At 36.5% G+C, this 21,665-nt stretch overlaps 1 protein-coding gene across 1 annotated transcript in view; it reads right to left on the bottom strand.

Annotated features, from left to right (window-relative positions):
- The window catches only part of LOC107709930 (N-acetyl-beta-glucosaminyl-glycoprotein 4-beta-N-acetylgalactosaminyltransferase 1-like), a 188,446-nt gene that overhangs the window by 70,481 nt on the left and 96,300 nt on the right, over positions 1–21,665 (bottom strand). Inside the window, exons 4-7 of the mRNA XM_016514600.1 lie at positions 16,430–16,525; positions 12,755–12,845; positions 12,557–12,657; positions 2,717–2,784 (exon numbers count right to left, since the gene is read on the bottom strand). Coding sequence (XP_016370086.1) covers positions 2,717–2,784; positions 12,557–12,657; positions 12,755–12,845; positions 16,430–16,525 — 356 coding nt within the window. The remainder of the gene's footprint in view (positions 1–2,716; positions 2,785–12,556; positions 12,658–12,754; positions 12,846–16,429; positions 16,526–21,665) is intronic.

Here is a 21,665-nt window from a genome sequence, read left to right as displayed (position 1 = left end):
ATTAATATATATATATATATATATATATATATAATCAGGGGCGTTACCTCCGAGGAGGCAAATGAGGCAGTGCCTCCTCAAAAAATTGGATGAGAAAAAAATTTGTAGTACAAAAATAAAACAATGCAAATATTATAAAATATATCTTAAAGAAGTGTATAAATCACTTGTTTTTCAAAAGAAACACTATACAACAGCGACACCAGCAGGTAAAATTACAGCGGGACTCAACGTCTCTATCGCCTCCCCTGAGCCCACTGAGTTTTAACAGACCCCCTAAAGCGTGCCGTGAGTTTGGTGGGGGGTAATTGAGAATGAATGGGGGAAAATCACGTGAGAGTTTTAACCCTTTAAAACTTCAAGTGTTAGCTTAGCAACATGCTAACGGCAAACTCTACTGGAATTCATTGAAGGTCTAGACTAAGGTGAGGAGCAATTTCAGTTCCGCCTTATGTAAATATTTTAAATCATTCACTAATGAGGTTCCATTTCAATTAGAATGCTCATTTAGATATAGGCTCCCTATGTAGGCAGTAGACAGCATGGCCCCTGATAGCACATGTACATCACGGAGACGTCTATTTGCAAATACTGACAAGTTTGGCAATGCAGTTCTGGTTGCAGATCATGTGACAAAAAATATTATATATGTACAATTTGCATATATAAAATTGGCATATATTTAATTTTCCTAAACATTTTTTATGCTTTTGAAATCATTATGTGCACCAAGGCTGCATTTATTGGATCAAACATAAAGTAAAAACAGTAATATTGGAAAATATTACAATTCAAAATAACTGCTATATATTTGAATATATTGTAAAATGTAATTTATTCCTTGTGATTAAAGCTGAATTTTCAGCATCATTACTCCAGTCTTCAGCATCACATGATCCTTCAGAAATCAGTCTAATATGCTGATTATTATTATCAATGCTGAAAACTACATTAACAATGCTTAATATTTTGTGCAAAATTTATTTTATTTTATTTTATTGTTTTATTTATTTTTTAACTTTTCAGGATTCTTTCATGAAATGAATTGCAAGTAATTGCAAAAAATATATATATATAAACATTTATTTGAAACAGAAACCTTTTGTAACACTACACAAATCTTTATTGTCACTTTTGATCAAATTAACACATCCTTGCTGAATAAAATTAATTTCTTATTTACCGCAAACTTTTGAATACTAGTGTACATAAATAAGACATTTACATTATCCATATAGTCACAGAGGCATAAAATTCCGTAAGTACCAACAAGGTGGAATTATACAAGATTGTCAAATTACACACATCCTAAATCTGGCACCCCAGATGTCTATTATCCTGTACTTTCACAAATGGAAATGGAATTCCTAAATATAAACGCTTAAATCATCTAGGCAGAGCATTATCTACTGGAGTACAAATCTAAAAAGGTGCCTCGTGGTTACTATAACGCAGGTTCATGAAATGAGGTCGGATTAGTTTATGCATTATTAAATACACTCAAGATAAAGGCCAGGCTATGGATCACTTTACAGCCACACATATGGAAACAAACCCACTGCTAATTCCAGCAGATCCATTTGAAGCCATTATTAATGGAGCATTAGTGCAGAGTGCTGAATTAAAATGGGCTGCTGGCTGAAACAGGCTTTTTATGGAAAGACTAGAAATACAATATGCTAATCGACCATTCGTACACTGCTTATTTGAACCAGAAAAGGTGTTTCTATCTTTGAAGTGACACTGCTCTTTCTTCGATGTGATATTTAAATCACAGCAGTCGTACGGCTGTAAATGATGCGAGCTCTTTGAGCGGAGCTGAGAAAGGCGATCATTAAATGCCCGATCAGATAAAGGCCTGCAATTTCCTCCAATTACCAACCCAATCAACACCATCAGGGGTAAAATAACTGCATCAATAGACATGAGTGTGGGCGGTTTGTTTACAAAGAAAGAATTGAGGCTCTTGATTGGACAATAAAACATTTACATTTAGTCATTTAGCAGATGCTTTTATCCAAAGCGCACACATATACACACACATACACAAAGAAAAACAAGTAGATAGAATAGAAAAAATAGAAAGCTAGTGTTTGTTTGTTTTTTGTTGTTTTTTTTTATAAAGAAAAAAGAAAAAAAGAAGATAAATATAGATAAAGTAGAATTAAAATAGAATAGAAAGTGTTAGAGTTAGAGGGTCAAATAAAGGTGGAACAGATGTGTTTTTAGTGGTTTCTTGAAGATGGTTAAGGGACTCAGCTGCTCGGATTGAGTTAGGCAGGTCCAGAGGTGGACTTAACCATTAGGCAAAGGTAGGCGACCGCCTTGGGCCCCCAAAAGCCAGCAGCAGCGAGCAACAGTGAAAGGAACCTCAAGGTTGTAAATGTGTGAAATTGTATAGGCCCCATTCCTGTATTTTGCCTGGGGCCCCCAAATCACTAAATCCGCCCCTGGGCAGGTCATTCCACCAGGAGGGAACAGTTAAGTGATAGAAGTGGCTGGAAGACCTGCCAAGAGAGCATTGCAATAGTGGAATAATAAAATAATAATAATAATAAAAATAAAACAGGAAGTGAAACACACAAACATACACAGCACGCACATTTCTGTATTAATGACCTAAATTTGCTCAATACAACCAAAGTTTGCAATGCAATTTCCTACAATGCATTAAATTCCCCTAAGATGTGACTGTGTGTATACAATATGTACTTACTGCACAGACTTGGACGCCTGAGATCTGAACTTGGTAAACTCTCCTGGTGCGGTCCATTCAGATCCCAGCTGAAACACAGAACAAACCAGAGGATTCCTTGATCGTTAATGCTGTAATTTAATCATTGTGTAATTGGGCTTACATAAAATTACCTGCTAAAAGAGATTTTATTTACTTAAAGGAATAGTTCACCCCAAAATTAAAATTTGCTGAAAATTTACTGACCCTCAGGCCATCCAAGATGTAGATGAGTTTGTTTCTTCATGAGAACAGATTTGGAGAAATTTAGCATTATTTGTTCACCAGTAGATCCTCTGCAGTGAATGGGTGCCGTCAGAAAGAGACTCCAAACAGCTGATTAAAAACATCACAATAATCCACAAGTAATCCACATCACTCCAGACCACCAACTAATGTCTTGAGAAGACAATAGCTGCGTGCTTGTAAGAAACAAATCCATCATCGAGACTTTTTTTTAACTTAAAACTGTTGCTTCCAGTTAAATTATGAGTCCTCTATCCATAATATTGTTTTCGCCATAGAAAAAGTCGCCTTATCTGAATCAGGAGAGACATATGCACAGATCAAGCTCCGTTTACAAGAGAAAACAGTTCTGAACAAATATGTGGGTGGATTTTAATGTGAGGGCAACAGGAGATGGACTTTTACACTGGAGGAAGCGTTATTATGGATTGTGGATTTCATACTTTGGCCAAAGTGACGTTTTAAAGTTAAAACATCTTAATGGTGGATTCGTTTCTTACAAACACACAGCTTTTCACTTCACATGACGTTAACTGATGGTCTGGAGTGGTGTGGATTATTGTGATGTTTTTATCAGCTGTTTGGACTCTCATTCTGACGGCACCCATTCACTGCAGAGGATCCATTGGTGAGCAAGTGATGTAATATTTTCACTTTTGGGAGGAACTATTCCTTTAAAGGAGGAATTTTTTTGTGCCAAAAATGTTTTAACTAATTTTTGAACTTGTGTGTGTGTGTGTGCACTGTGCCTTTAAAGACTTTTGAGTGAAACACCCTTTTCGCATTCAAAATAAGGAACAAGAATTTTCTATGTTAACTCATGAGCAACATACACTCTTAAAGGTGCTTCAAAAGGTTCTTCAAGCGATGCCATAGAAGAACCATTTTTGGGTCCACAAAGAACCATTCAGTCAAAGGTTCTTTAAAGAACCATCTCTTTCTTACCTTTTTATAATCTGAAGAACCTTCTTTCGCCACAAAGAACCTTTTGTGAAACAGAAAGGTTCTTCAGATGTTAAAGGTTCTTTATGGAACCATTTAGACAAAAAGGTGCTTCTATGGCATCGTGAAGCACCTTTATTTGTAAGAGTGTAAATAGCTTTGATTTACTTCAGTTTAGAAATGTATTCGGTTTGGAATTCAAAAAAAGATTTACTTACATGATTCCAGTAATGGTTATGTTTAGGGGTGGACCTTCATAGTTTCTAAAAAATCGTATGATTTGCGTCATATGAAATTGACACCTCGTTAAATAGTTACATCTTCTATAGTTGCCCCTCTTGTCTGTTATAAGTAGCCATCATGTTGCCATTGTCTTGGTCGTGTAATGAAGTTGTAACCCGCTGTCGGTGAGTCTAGTCTGTTCATGTCAAGTCTGTTCATGCCTCGTCAAGTCTCTCTGTTTATGTTTGGATCACGTCTGTAAATAAACTGCACATGGGTTTTTCACTACTCTCGCCTTCAGTGGACTGATTCGTTACAGTTAATGCTGCTCAATGTGAAAGCACGCACGTGATGGAGATTTACCGCTGATTACAGAACAGGCTTTCTGACAAGATGCGCATTAAATATCGCATGCGATTTATCGTGCAGCCCTAGTAAAAATTCTTATAAATATAATTAATAGTTCATTAATATCATTTAGGTTTTTGGGTAGTCACACCACATTTACAGTCTGAATTAACCTTGCTTTGACATGAAAGCATCAAATTATCTCAGTTTTTTGTACAATGAAGCCTTTCATCTCAAAATATCAAGGACAAATTGACTCCTCATAATGTGAGCCCTTTAAAACATTCAGAAGAGATTGTGTCTCCCTCCTATAACCCTTAATAATAACTCTTTTTACAATCAAATCTTTTTTCTATATACAATCCAAAACATCCCTTTCTTGACCCGCAGGGCGAGCGCAGTGATTTCCCCACCAACCCTTGGTAACTAACACAGTCATCCAGAATGAAATCTTCTGCGCTCAATCCCAGCATGCCTCCTTTTAATTGTCATGTGTGGCATCTCTCTCACTCTCAATGCTTCTCTTCACATCACACATCGATGTAATGAATCATAATGCCTCCTGGATCATCCACGATCCCCGCTGCCCTCAAAGACGCCTTTTATTCGTCATGCACACACACACACACACACACACACTGACCAACAAAGTCCCGCAGAGCTCCAGATTCCCCACACTTGCCCCTCTTTTCACCAAAAGCAGTGTGTTTTACTGTCGCACACACCTTGCGCGGCCGTCAGGATCAACACACACGTGTGACTCAGCCAATGCTAATCACCTCCGCTGTCAAACACAACTCGCCTCTCGCGGGGATTAGAGGACAAAGATGTGTGTCTGTGTGTGTGTGCATCTGCCACCAGAGGTGAAAGCTACAGTACATTTCCACTTGAAGGTGACTACAGGAAAATGTGAGGGTAAGAGAAAACATTGGGTGGAAACTTCTTGCTAGCGCACTTGTTAGCATCAATGTGTTTAAGTTCAATAAAAATCACAGCTTTCATTGTGAAAAAGACAATTTAGGGTACTTTTAAAAGAATACTTATTACGGAAATACTAATTTTTTAAAGAACATACTTAAGTGTGAACTGAAAGGAATGTTTTCAGACACATAACTGCATGTTTTTTACAATTAAATGAAAATGTATACAGTTTAAATTTATATTAAATGCAATTAGCTGAGCATAATAGTGATTTTTTTTTTGACCCACTTAAGTAGGACTTAAGTATATCTTTAGCTCCCGGTTTCACAGACAAGGCTTAAGCTAGACCCAGACTAAAATGCTGTAGCTGTTATCTGGTCAGGTTTTGTTGTTAACTGCCCCAACCTCTCTTAAAAAAAAACTTTAGTTTAAAACTTTAGTCTCTAACAATGGGATTCTTCAGAAACACATCATATGCACAGCAGCATGTGTAAATGAGAACACAATTTTATTTGTTGCACTTTCCATTCACCTCTACAGAAGTTTATCAATGACGATTTCAGCTTCTGAAAACCCCAGAAGTGTGAAGAAGGGGGAAAAAAATTCAAGTAGCTCTGACATATCTTAAAATATGTCAGTGTCATTGTTCTGTGTCAAGATGCACACCTGTAATGTTTTCTTCTATGGCATTTTTGTAAAAGTTGCTTAAATATCTTAATTTAACTAAGGCCTAGTCCTGGCTTAAGCTAAGCCCCGTTTGTGAAACCGAGCCTATGTGTAATTTTATAATTACTTCTAATATTGATTTTGAAATATGGTTAAAGTGTACTTCATTTAAATACAATTTTTAATGATAACGTTGCAATTTAGTACATTTAAAATATATTAAATTTAAAGGTAGAGTATGCGATTTTGGAGAGGCTAGCAATAGCAAGCTAGCTTTGAAAGTATAATCACTCTCCAAAGCCACGCCTCCTCCAAAACACATGACCGCGCACAGGCAGACCAGCGGCTAACCAGCGACACGCTGTAGCGCTGTCAGATTACCTCATGTCTCATTCACCAGTGAGAAAACTTTACAGTACAAAGTGCATAATATTACAATAATAACCCTTCCATTCTTGCTCGGTCTGCAATAGCCATTGACAGGCATGTAGGACAGCCTATCATAATCTTCGGACCGAGGAATATGATTGGACGAACATTTTATGGTCCTACGCCTTCCACAGGCAATATAAACACATTTAGACCACTTAAGTTAGTGATTGCTATTGGGATGTGAAGAGACTTTCAACCAGCTTAACAAATGTTTTTGAACCAAATCACTTACCCTGCCTTTAAATGCCTTAGTAAATAATACACTACTGTTCAAATTATATTCAACTACTTTTCATGTGGTTTAGTATGTTAACACGTCAAAATAAGTGTGCTTCTTTAAAGCACAACAAAATATTATTAAAACAGTGATTTCAGATGTACTTTACAGTAAAACATTTAATTTGACATTATCACATGCTCTTTTAAAACTGTACTTAAGTATGATAAGAAACAGTCAAACAGTTAACTCTATAAGTACACTCAAGTGGTTTTTTTCATTAAAATGATCTGTAAGTATAGTTTCTTAAAAACAGACTTTTAAGATCTAAAGTGCACATTCAATTCAATTAAGTGCACATCTTTTCACAAATGTTGTTTTGCAAATGAAAAGATGCATCAAAGGAGACATAAGAACATTAAAATTAAGATAGACACACATGGTTATTCCACTCTAGTACCGTTTCGCTCCAAAACAGTGGGAGAGATACCCATAATGTTTTACAGCTAGAAAGATTTCTATTTACACAGATGACTCATTTTTCTGCATGAGCTCCATAGGACATCCACCCGCTAAAGTGGAAAATGTGAATGGTGTTTATGGTAATTTTTGGCTACAGGGCGTTGTTGTGTAGTTTATAATCGGTTATTCTGGGTGTTTTTACGTGGTTCCTTGCTGGTCTGAGTCAAAGGAGCCATCCTTTCAGTGTATGTCTATTGATTTTGTTTAGCTTGTTTTATTGTCACCAAGCAAAACTCTTAAAGGGATAGTTGACCCAAAAAAAAAACTAAATTCTGGAAAATTTGTTCTCCCTCAAGTCATTCTAAACCTATATGATGATCTTTCTTCTGCAGAACACAAAAGAAGATTCTGAAGAATGTTTGGACTCCATTGACTTTCACTGTAGAGACAAAAACAACGCGAATGCTGGTATAGTTAATGTTATAACCATGACTTGAAGATTTGGTCACAAACTATCAGCGCAGAGGAAGTTACTGTGACTGTAGATTCAACTAAAGCGAAACAAAACAGTTAGCTATAGCACACACTACTAAAAAAAAAAAAGTAGTGAAATACTTGAGTTATAGTTGCGAAAATTAAAATGAAAATGTTCCCCTACGCCATGTTTACTATATTCAAATGTGGCACATCAAGCAACAATCAATCACAAGACAAGTAAGAACAAATGTTGCTGTTGTCGTTAACTTATTGTGAATTGATCGTAAAGATCTAGCGTTTTACACTGTGTCCTAATCAGGCACGATGTGATACAACTCTAGCGACAAGCAATCTGTAGGTTCACACCAGACGCAACAAAATCACAGCCAATCAGAAGAGAGTGTGGGCGGAGCTCGTTTTACAAGAGCACTGCTGTCTCACACTTGGAATGAAAAGGTTAAGACAGAATGTAATAAAATTAAACGATTTTAACATTATTCAAAATCCATATTCAGTGACTGATACAATCTTCGTCATGGAATAGACTTTAAATGTTTTTACATTTTGAACGTTCTTGTTTCCTTTAAGCAATTTTCCAAATGTGAGGTAAATTGCTCATTTTCGCTTTCATTATGGCTGTTAAAGTCACGCAAAATGATACTGAATCAATTGTTCCAAAAACAGAATCAACTGGTGCTTGCTGCATTTCTTCATTGCGACTAGTTCCCTCGCTAAGACATGTCCTAACCAGACATGCCGCGACACACGATTAATGCATCTTTTTCATGTTAATACATGTTTTCGATGTTAAGAGGACAAATGCTTGTGAAAATGTTTGTACATTCAAATATGGCACATCAAGCAACAATCAATCACAACGCAGGCGAGAACCAATGCTGTTGTTGTCGTTGACTTGCCATCAGTGCTGGGGGTAACGCATTACAAGTAACACAAGTTACGTAATCAGATTACTTTTTTCAAGTAACTAGTAAAGTAATGCATTACTTTTAAATTTACAACGAAATATCCGAGTTACTTTTTCAAAAAAGTAACTCAGGTTACTTTGTTTTCCCATTTATTCACTGACAGCTCTCCTGTCCCTGTGCTGAGAGTGACGTGCAGAGGAAGAGGAACTTCCTTCCTAAAACATAACTTTTGGGTGACGAAAAGTAATGCAAAAGTAACATAATGCGTTACTTTCCATAAAAAGTAACAAAGTAACATAAGTAGTTACTTTTTTATAGAGTTACTGTAATACTGTAAAGCATTGCTTTTAAAAGTAACTTTCCCCAACACTGCTTCCCATGGTGCATTATATTAAATTGTTTGTGAAGATGTAGAGTTTTACCATGTTTCCTAACCAGACACAATGCATTATGACTCTAGAAATGCAATTTGTCTGTCTGTTCCAAAAATAGAGTCAACTGTTGCTTTTTGCGTTTCGCCATCATGGCTGGTTCGAAAAATCTTGAGACGTGTCCTAACCAGACATGCCACGACACGCAATAAATGTATCTTTTCCATGTTAAGAGGAAAAAAACCTGTGGAAAAGGTACCGTTAATCCATGTCGCAGCCTGACATGGATTAGCGAGGTGGATTTTTAGCTAATCATTTAAATATCAGTCTCTTTTTCATTTAGCTTCAGAAGACTTGGAATATAGTAATAGTGGCACTTTTGGGGTACCATTTCTGTCATTTCTGGAGATTGACAGCACCTCTGCGTCATTTCATTGCAAGATATGTATCATCCTGGACAAGGTACATTGTTTGTACCATGTCAAGAAACAAGAAAGTCATACAGGATTAAAAGAATATAGTGTAAATGATGACAAAATTTCATTTTTGAGTGAACTATCCCTTGAACTACTCTGTAACACAATTTGTCCGGACAATGGAAGTGCACCGGATAACCTGACAGCTGTATTTTTCATCTTTCAGAGGCTCCTCTCTCCTTTATGGTACTCTGTCTATTTTTGAGTCATGTGAACTTTCCCCAAACACAGAATTACATTGAAGAAACTCATTTCGTCTATCTGCGACCCTGGAGTCTTGAATAAATGGAAAAGGGGGCAAACAGAGAAAATACGGGAGCAACAGAGTCACAACGCTATTATACTGAAGCGAGATATTGCTCTGTCTTCTTTGTGTCTTTCTTCCATCTCAGCTCTTTTGTTCCCACTTCATTCTCTATTTGTCAAGTAGTCGCCTCTAAAATTTAAATGCATCTTTGCTAAATGAACCTTCAGATGAATCGCAAAACTTTTGAGTGTCTATATTTACACCCACAGAAACAATGCGTTTCTCTGTTTCTCCAGCTTGGATGGATTTCCCCATCTACAGGTGACTGGAAAAGGTCTGTCGCTTCCGTAAGGAGTCGCTGGGAATTCCAGACAGGCTGTGATTCTTTTCTTAGACAAAGAGACGCCTCAGAGCCTCGGCGATTCAATCGATCACACATCTCTGTGACAGGGTATCGAGTCCTCGGCTGGTGTGCGTGAGCTCCAAGTCCCGTTTGAGCCAGAAGTAATCGATACGCCAGTAAACCGCACCTTCCCTGTACACTCTCACAGGCTTCTGGACGAGGCGCTAATTCTGTTTTACAAAGCCAATGCTCCCTCACATCGTACAAATCTACACTTCTAAGTACTGAGACCTCTGGGGAATAAATCTAAATGAAATCCACCATGCAGTAGTAGCAAGGTCCTCTGTTTGAGGAAATAGCTGCCGCTGCCCACAGTGACTCTGGAAGCTAATTGCCAAGGAAACATTTTTATGTAGTTTACCTTGATGTACTAAAATAACTAAAGCTAAAATAAAAATGAATAAAAACTATATAGACTTACTATAAACAATTAATAATAAATAAAATAAAAAATACTAAAAATGACAAACATACAAAATCACTAAAACATATAAATATATAAATATAAAAACTTATTTCAACTAAATTATTAACAAATCTGTAACAGTATCTTAATGATACTAAAATAACACTGATATGCTATAATTTTGTTTACAAATAAAAAAAAATACAAATTATTCCAGTAATTAAATATCAAGATAAATATTTATTTTAGTATTATAAATATGTTATATATTTCATTAATATAATTAATACAATTTAAAATATTATATACATTTTTCATATACATACATCCAGGCCCGTTTCTAGGCATAGGCAAACTAGGCGGTCGCCTAGGGCTCCACCAGCTGAAGGGGCGCCAATGAGCACACGTACAGGCACTACATTTTAGCAGGGTTGTGATAAAGAGTGGCACGGTCACCCTGAAATATGACTGCCGCCCCCACTGGATCCTTCAACATTATTGGGCTAGAGTACTGTCAATCTGACATCTTCATGTGCTAGCAGTCTTCAGGAAAATACATAAGAAACAAAATCAATCTGTCGCTGTCCACTTTATGTGTGTGAGGAACAGATACCTGAGCCTCACCTCTGACACAGAGAGCAGTTCTACTGAAAATACATTAAAAACAACACACAATCAACGCATTTAGATAATAAATAACATTTATATAAGATAATTCCAAGTGAAATTCAACAGTCATCGAAAAATGACATGACTGCATTGCAATAAAATGTTCACATCCAGGGCCGTTTCTAGGCATAGGCGAGCTAGGCGGTCGCCTAGGGCGCCACCAGCTGAAGGGGTGCCAATGAGCGCACGTACTGGCACTTTTAGCAGGGTTGTGATAAAGAGTGGCACGGTCACCCTGAAATATGACTGCCGCCCCCACTGGATCCTTCAACATCATTGGGCTAGAGTACTGTCAATCTGACGATGCCTGTATGCCACTGGATCAGAGCGCTGTCAATTGCTGCCTGATTGTTGCATGCAAAATTTGCATTTGGAGCGCTCAACAATGCCATTAGATCAATGGGCTCTGTCAGTGCTTTGGCATGCAATAAAGCTAAGTTCAAAGGTCAGTTTAAAATATTGGTACAGTAAAAAATGCAAAAAAAAAAGTATTTTGTTATGGCAGTATTTGTGGCAGTCAAGAAATCAAGTTGCGAAATTGGTCCAAAAGGTGTGCGTTTTTGCACCAATGAATTGTTAAAGGATCAGCGTGTTGTGTAATATTCCCATATAAAACTTTAATGGCCAATTAAAAAATATTGGAAAAGTAAAATTCGCTAATTCACAAGATCAATACATCCTTTATTAAACCGCTTTGTTGAATTTAACGCATCCTTACGGAAGTGTTGAAATGCTGAATTAATTAATTCACTTCTAACAGTGCTTAATGGGAGCAGCGACATACACAGAGAGGGCAGAGCGGCACGTCATTTAAAGGGGAAGTTCACGAGTCAATGAGTAACAAAGGAATAAGTAGCTGGATTCTAATTACTTTTATGTGACTGATCAAGCTTTTTTATATAGTTAGGGGTAACAAAGGGTTTTATAGGTTTGACTGAAATAATAATGCAAAAACTGACACTTTAAATCAATGTTTCAAACAACAACAAAACAGCTAAACAAAAACAGATAAAGACCAAAAGTAGTCCTTGATAATATCTAAGCATGTATTCAAATCCAAATGCAATCTAATTAATTTATGTGTAATGACAATTTCTTAGCAACTAGGGATTGCACAAACCTGTTTATATAGGGCTATACAGGCATCTAGTGGCTACATAATGGTATTACAGATGATAAATGGTGCAAAATTTATATCTTAACAGTCAATTTACAAATAATGCGTTCAGATTTTATACTATATTAGAATGTGTTCAGGAGGGAGGGGGGCGCCATCAGAGATTTCGCCTATTTTGCATCAAAATAGCTAGAAACAGCCCTGCATACATCTGCACATCTGTTAAAGTTATCGTTAAAAGATGGACAAACACATCCAATCTTAAATCATTTACCTTTCCCACGTATGCCAGCAGACGGGCGTTGAGAGGACTGTCATCTGAACTCAACCAGAACTCAGAGTTATCATCCGAAGAGACCGCAAACTGAAAATCACCTGGACAAATGAGAGCCGAGTGTGAGTGACTTTCTTATCCTGTATGTGAAGAAAATACCAACAAGAAATGTGGCTTTTAATACAAAAGAGCATTTACCATCTTTGTAAGGTAGAATGTATCCAAATATTCTCAGGCCGTAGTTCTTCCATTTTGGAGCCACAGCCAACTTCTTCACAGTAGTTCTCATCTGGAGAGATAAAATGCATGATTATGAAATTAGTATGTGATGAGATGAGCAAAGACAGACACGGTAGGTGTGGTAAAATAAAAGTACATTTATTTATTTATTTAATAATATGGCAGTCTCATAGCCTTGCTAAGGCAAATTTCAAAGCTAGTATTGTGTGTCCTTTTCACACTTTTAGCATAATTTGACAAAATTACAGTTTGGTAGTGACAAATGATATTTTGTTTACAAATAATATTTACTTTGTTTTCTTCACACCACATATTTTCATATTTCATTTTTTTATCTCAAACTCTTTGCTGACCCTGTTGTCACCTTAGTAAACATGTTCAGTAACATTTGAAAAATCATTAATAGGCATAACATTTATGGTTGTGTTGGAGATTATGTGTAAAACAAAAATAATAAAATAATTTTACACACACACGCAAACATTGAAATGGTTTATGCATATTCCACTGTATGTTTAGATGTTCACAATTTTGTAATAATAATAAAAGTAATAGTTTATATTTTTAAGATGGATTTTCATATGTGTCTGGCACCAGTGTAAAACAAAGACATTTATACAACAACATTCAAATATATATTAACATGAATAATGAAGACATGATAAAAAAAAGTTTTAATATGATTGTTATTAAAACTGACTAAAAATATTCATAAAATTGTTATAAAATTATTATATTTGTCATAAAAAGCAATCACTGAGACATAATGGGGCTCATGTTATTTCAAATAAAACGCCTCTCTGAGTTTTGAAGCTGTTCCCGCTGTCTGTCCAGTCTCACCCTGTTATAAATGCTAAAGAGACACACATAACAATGTGAGTGAGACCTGAATCTCAGATATCTGTCATCTGTTTACAACAATCACATAAACAGAAGGACGGAGATAAAGAAGCGGAGGAGCAGAGAGACAGATTTCCGGAACACAGAGCAAGTATTTTCACAGTATGTGGCTTTTAATTTTGGGTGAGTTCTGTCAGACGTCTTGATCTGTAAAAACAGGCCTGCCATAAAAGAACCAAAAAACTAAATATATAAATAAATGACAAAGTAAAAGTTGAGGAGGTGGGAGGACTGTGTAGGTGGTCTGAACTAAACAGAATTCACAAAGACAGATCAGGAGAAGCGAACTCTATAATTCCACCCATTACAACCTGTAGGGGCTTTCAATTAAACTACACCACCCACATGAGGAGAGAACGGCGGAGGTTTGCAGACACGCCTTCCAAAACCCTATAATAATCAACAAAAACACAGGTTCCCATAAATGCAAGGACACTATGATATGGTTATATAATATATATATATATCAGATTCAAATCTCAGTTTGACAGTTTAACAGCTGAGCTCAAGCCTCCATTACTAATTCGAAAATGTCAATTTAGAACTACCGTAGTAACGAAGGACGTTGAGTTGCTTCATTAAAAGCTTATTGTATCACTGTATTAAAAGCTCACTGTATTATGTGGAGTCAAGAGAGACTGACTGAGCGAGTGTGATTACCTGCATCTGATGCATCATTCATTCTTCGGCTCAATCAAATTTTCAAACAGACGTTATCTTTATTAGCAAACCGCATATTTAAGTCTAAAAAAGTACATTCTTGCCTAAGAAACTCTTAAAGCTACATTCCATGGCACAAGAGTATTATTTATAAAATGATAGTGGATTTGGGCGTCCGCCATAACACTCGCTGTGAGTAATCGAGCGGCACCCGCTCTCTCTCTCTCGTGAAGCCAACAAGGAAGTGACTTAAACTGTAATTCATCAACTGGCCGCTAGAGGCTGGCTGCAAAAGGGAGTCAATCCCATAGACTCCCCATGTTAAAATGCCCAACTTTACAGCAGAAAAAAACATGTTTACAGCCTGGTTAAAAAAATTATTTTGGTCTATATAGCTAATTTCCAAGATGGCGACGGCCGGCTCCACCTACTTTAGGTTTCAAAACGCTCGTCGGAAGTCTACGGGTTACGTCACGGACACTACGTCCATGTTTTTATACAGTCTATGTGAGTAATACAGCAAGCGGAGTGATACAAACGGTGAAACGGTTGGAGTTCTGTTATCACTAGAATATCGCACCGCTGGAAAAGGCTCTCACCCAATCAGATTCAAGAACCAGAAAGATCTGTTGTATAAATATAAGTTGATGTTTTAGATTAAACTGCATAAAACAAAATCTAAAAAACACTGAAGTTCTCTTCCATGGTAGAGAAATGGAGAGTGTAAAACACTGACAAGTTCTTCTAAAGAGCAAATTCCTCCCAAAGATCGCATAGCTGCTTGTTTACCCGGCTTTCTGCTAATACTTACTTTCCACCGTTTCAGTTACGCTTCACTGGGCTCCCCATGCAAATTACGGCCGCTGTTGTGCAAGACGTGGGCTTGTGTTTTAAAATGCCTATCTAACCAAACATAGCGGTGTCACATTACTCTAAAACTCAATTATGTTTTTCTCATATCAGCACGACAGCCGCCACCAAACTAAAACCATACGCTCTCAAATATCCCTACTAAAGTTTATCATACCAATAACTTGTATGCGACATATCTGTATTTTATACATTTTTTGTAAGATTGTCATAATTATAATTTCAGATTTCACTATTTTCTCTTTCCGTTTAGCTCAAATCAATCATAACAGTATCCTCATAAATCATACAAGCTAAATGGATATTCAATAATTAATGTGTTGATATTAATATTTAACTGACTCATCTAAAAACAAATTGTCCTCTTTAAAGCTTCCTGCAGTAAAAACAGGCCATTGGGCCAATCAAAAAGAGTACAAACTGTTTCAAGATTTGAATTAAAGATTTGTGGGGGCGTGTTTAAACGAGGCGTTTTAGGAGGGCGTGGACCAGTCTTAACTTTTATAAAGAACATCTCTTTGGGTTTGAGACTTTAGTCTTTGCAACTTTAGGTCTTATCTATTCACGAACAGCTTGTAACTTGGAAAACTTGAAATCGCATCACATGACCCCTTTAATATCTCATTGCACATTTACTGCACATCAGTAAATCCGCATCGGTTTTGCTATTAATTATCTCAGAAAACATAATTACGCACAATTTTCAGTATATAAGCAGAATGTCATCTCAAAAAATGCTTTCACTATTTTTCCCTACAAACTCCTGATGTTTATGTGAGCACACATGTCTCTCGAGACGGGAGTCTGAGTTATAGCCGCTCCAGGACAATAGACAAACCAATTTCATCTCTACATCACCCGAGACTACATGAACGTGAGATCTGGTCTGTGGGAGTTTTGAAGTATAAAAGACACAGAGAAACACAGACATGCACACACTCGCAAGAAAATAACAAACAGACACATCCAACTGAGACAGTCTTCGGATCACTTTTCATGATTCTGGAGAACACGTTCATGAGGTTTTGCTCATGTCAGCTTGAGTGCTGCTGTCAGCAAACCAAATACTAATGCATTCTCAAATCCAATTTTTATTCACTCAAATTGTTATGCTAATAATATAATATTGCATTGAAAAATGCTAAATAGAAGTAGTCTCAGGCTTTTGGACCAGAAGGTGATTGTGTTTCTGTTGATACTCACATGGGGGTAGAGAGGAAAATGCAGGTTCTTCCTGAGCTGAGCGACTGAAGAACCACACCAGTCTTCAAACACATGGAGATTCGCTTGACCTTTAAGCTGTAAAGAAGGAACACGGAAGACCAGAAGATTACGTTCTGAAACCCTGATAGATAGACAGGCAGACAGACAGATAGATAGTTAAGACAAAAGAATGATCTGACTGTGACACGGGCAGTGAATAGGGAAAGAAGAAGAAAAAGCAAGGTTGTGAGACGTGTGTTGAACTTCTTTTAACTTGAGCACTGTGTTTTTAGAATGCTGTTTCATGTGCGAGATGCTGCAAGAGACGCGAGATGTGAGCACAACAGTCAAACACGTCCATCAAGTTGGGTTTCCACCCGTCCCGTAAAATACGGGATCGTCCCGTATTTAAAGGTAAAATGACGCATCCCATTTCAAATCAATACGGGACGCGATTTGATGTCCCATATTTTACCTACACATAGCTGAATAAACACATAAGGAGTTTGTAGTGTGAAGAATACTTGTAACAAATGAAAAGAAATCAGTTTCACAATAAATAGCAGAGAATCTGTGCGATATTTTAGCGTCTTTGTTTCCACAGCGACAGCGAGTCTCGACATCATGCGCTGTAAACCTGCACGCTTCTTTTTAAAACATGTCTAGCTCAACGTTTGCCCATTTAACGCAAGAAGCTCTCCAAATACATGGCTGAATGAGAAAAAAGTTATCAGTGGGTCTTTCCAATAAACATATAAGGCATTCTGCACCGTTCGCCAAAAAGCATTTTCAGCTGCTGATGGTGGACTGTGCTGCTAAAAGGGTATGTACAGACCTATTTTGTATTTAATTTTTATTTTTTGTTTGTTTAAATTTTATTTATTTATTTATATTTTATTTATTTATTTATTTTTGAAAAAGTATTCCTTGGTACACAGATAATTATTATATTTGTAGGCATAATTAGGCAAATCATTATTTAATATTATAAATAACGATATTTACTCATTTATCATTAATATGAAACATAATAAATAATCTTGTAATATGCAATTCATGACATTTAAAAAATAGTAAAAAAATGTTATTTGAATCATGTTGTAGTGGTGTTTAAAGTAATTAAATGAAAAATATAAATAAATAACTACATAAATAAATAAATAAACAAACTGAATGACTGACTGAAATTGAAACAGACAGACAGACAGACAGACAGACGGATAGACAGATAGATAGACAGACAGACAGACAGACAGACAGATAGATAGATAGATAGATAGATACTGGCAGAAACCCATGCTGAGACTAACATCCAAAACCCAACATGCTGGTCACCAGCTGTGCTCGTCTCCTCAGCAGGGAGCCAGTGTGTTCCTGGACAAAAACACAATATCCACACCATCTTCTGCAGTATTAAGAAATTTACAGCAGAATGACACCAGGGACTGTCACCAAACGGCTAAAGATCCGTCAGAGGAAGGGATGTAGATCTAAACCTGTGCTGACCGCTGCCGTGTGACCTCAACTGGACCAACCCGCCGCATTTTGATCCATGAGGAGTTGAGCATTAATAAAACACGACAGCAGTTTAGATGACTGGTGTTCTGGCACATTGTTCCACGCAGCGTCTACAGGCTCCCTGAAAACCACAACAACACACAGCGCAGAACAGCAGAGGTGTTATAGCCAGGAGCTAAAGGCAGGAAAACCAGAACATTTTCCAGCCCAGTAGAAAAATCGAATCGTTTCAGAACACGCTCACGGCACTCGCTTCTGATGGGCCGCGTCACAAACCATTAGCATCAGTTAGCACGCTAAAGCACGGATGACCAGGCGCAATACCGAGAACGCCGGCTCTCGCCGATGTCAGTTAACGCTCTTTAAGCCCCACAAATAGAACCGACTTATTCACATTAGACAGCCGGCTACACTTTCAACCCAGTGTATTTTATTTGGTGTCTGTCAGAAGACATTAGACTCGAGCGAAATTGATTCCTTTCTCTCCCTCAGCGAATTCTCTAAAATCGATCAATACGAGAAGATCAGAAGCACAATTCTGTTACACACCACATTTGCACACACCACAGAGACTAAAGGAATAAAGGCACCTTGCGGTTGAACTACTGGAGGAAAATTCATTCGCTTTCATGAAGTGGAGAAACTTTGGTTGCATCAGTTTACAATGAATCTTTGATGAACAAAATGTTCCTGATCATCAGAGCTGAGGTGAACTCGGTCAACCCATCAGTTCTGTAGTTTATCTAATAGTCGTTTCGGTAACTGATCTCAGGTTCAGGAGGAATGGTTGGCATCTTGCTGAGAAAGTGTGAAGTGGTTGGTGATGCAATTTCAAGGCCTTTCCTACGGGAGTCATATCATGCAAAAAATGATTTTGAAATTTCAAATATACGCATTTGTAGATATACGCCAACATTCAAAATCTAAACAAAGCTGCAAAACTAGCTCATCTTCAATCTTCAAGGTTGTGTCATAAGAACGGACAGCTCCAAAAATTATTATTATTATTATTATTATTATTATTGTTGTTGTTATTATTATTAATGTTACATAGAGTCATCTAAATGTCACTTTTTTTGTAAGAATAAGAATAATTAATTCTGCCATAAATGAATGAATGAATGACTTAATTAATTAAACAAATGAACAAATGAATGAAGGAATTGATTAATTAATTAATCCATTACAATTTAATAAACATTATGCTTCAACCTCAATATGCTAAACAATGACCAATAATATTTTTTGTCAAATATCTGAATGATTTTTAAAATACTAGGCTATTTATTTATTTACCATTTCATGAATCTTTTTGACTGACTCAATAAAAAGAACCAGTTCATAAGTGTCATTTGTTTGTGTAATGATAATGAACATTACAGTTAAAGCAGATTGTAAAGGTACGGTCATATCACATGGACGAAAGGTTGTTGTAAGTTTAGCGAACATTTGAAAATGTGAATATTTGAAAATATTAGAGTTCATACATCGCTACACAACTGACAACTGACAACAGACTTTTTTGTGCACAATTTTTCACTGAAATTTCGCTAATGTAACAACACACCCTAAATATGTAATTAATTCCACCTCACTAAATTATATGACAAAACCACATATTTATGCACGCAGCATTTCCCAGACTTTCGCCAATGGGTCTAGAATACATTTTAAATTATTATTGGAAACATTTCTCTTTTTTTGCATTTGCGCCAAATTTTGTCACGGTTTGAAAGCAGTGACCACATGGTGATCCAAGACCACATTTATTTCCATCTGATCTTTAACATGTCACACCCGACCTGAATTTCCATTTGGGGAAATTAAGGTTGTCGACATACAGAAATAGTCTGAAAATAGTTTCTGTTTCTGCACATACATACAACCACATGGAATGATATAACAGGCACTTTGATTCAATTCTCGCAGCTGTTTTATTGTGTACCCTGTTGAATTCAGTGAGCCAGTCTCTCATTTGTGCTGTAAGCTTTTATCCTCGGTACCAGTCCACAAACTAGACCACAAAGATTAACCTTGCGATTCCACGGCTATAAATAAACACCATCAAGCAGAACATACTGTATTTTCATAGAGTGCCATTCTTGTTTAAACCACAGGAATTTTTTTGGGGAGGTTTTGATTAAACGGCTTGTAAATATGGCAGCTATCTTCAACGTTTATATAATCCTTATGTAATATCTCCTGCATGCTTGATTCATAGCTACAGTGCTGCAATGACTAACAAAATTGTATATTCCAAGTCTTCTGAAGTCATTTTTTGACTGACTCAATAAAAAGAACCAGTTCATAAGTGTCATTTGTTTGTGTAATGATAATGAACATTACAGTTAAAGCAGATTGTAAAGGTACGGTCATATCACATGGACGAAAGGTTGTTGTAAGTTTAGCGAACATTTGAAAATGTGAATATTTGAAAATATTAGAGTTCATACATCGCTACACAACTGACAACTGACAACAGACTTTTTTGTGCACAATTTTTCACTGAAATTTCGCTAATGTAACAACACACCCTAAATATGTAATTAATTCCACCTCACTAAATTATATGACAAAACCACATATTTATGCACGCAGCATTTCCCAGACTTTCGCCAATGGGTCTAGAATACATTTTAAATTATTATTGGAAACATTTCTCTTTTTTTGCATTTGCGCCAAATTTTGTCACCATTTGAAGCCTTGGGTGAAGCAGTGCCTTGGGTGAAGCATATTGGCCTCGACAACAACAAACCTGCAACCTGTACGCAAGCAGTGACATCCATATGAAAAGGTTAGCCAATCATAATAGAGATTAGTCTTAAAGGTACAGTAACAAAAGGTTAGCTCAAGCAGAAAAGAACATTCTGTCATCATTTACTAACCCTCATGTTGTCCCAAACCTGTATGACTTTCTTCTGCAGAACGCAAAAGAAGATATTATGAGAAAGAACAATATACAAACAACTCTGGACCCCACTGACTTTCACTGAATAGACGCTGAGACAATATCTTCTTTTGTATTCCACACAAGAAAAGTTATACAACTTATAATGTTTTAATATATAATATATAATGCAATGCACTTGTAAAAATATATAGAAATATATAAATAATTTATATATAATGTATCTTAATATTTGATAGCATAATTAGGGAATTCAGTACAATTTTAATGTACATTTGGGCCTACATTTAAAATTAGATACATTTTTATTTTAATTAAAATTGAAGTAAAATAAGATACAAATTGGCCAATATTTATTCCTATGCCACACATAAAAATAGTTTTTTAAAAAGCCACAGTGTTAAGAAAGACAGATTTATAATAGGCTACATATGTGCGCATCATGTAAAAAAATATATACAAATTTCGGGCTGCCCTCGACTAAAGTTTTTTCTGGTCGACTAGTAGTCGTTAATTTTTAAGCATTAGTCGACTATTAGTCGCACTTTTATTTATAAACCATATAAATCATAATAATGAGCCTTTAACTGCCTACATAGCCTAATAAGACCTCAAGCGCATGCAAAAAAGGCTTGCCACAGCGCACCGGCAAATATAATAATTATGAATGTGTTAGGGAAAAACAGCAAGTACACTGCATTAACGTTTTAATAATTTATTGTTACACTAGTGCTTTCTGTTTTCGGATTAAGAGATGAAGTCGGCGACGCTGACTCGTCATCTCCGCAGTATGCACCTGTATGCATGTTT

The sequence above is a fragment of the Sinocyclocheilus rhinocerous genome, unplaced genomic scaffold (assembly GCF_001515625.1).
Source record: "Sinocyclocheilus rhinocerous isolate Xijiao unplaced genomic scaffold, SAMN03320098_v1.1 scaffold2792, whole genome shotgun sequence".
NCBI classification, from domain to species: Eukaryota; Metazoa; Chordata; class Actinopteri; order Cypriniformes; family Cyprinidae; genus Sinocyclocheilus; species Sinocyclocheilus rhinocerous.
This window is presented reverse-complemented; position numbering and strand designations above follow the sequence as displayed.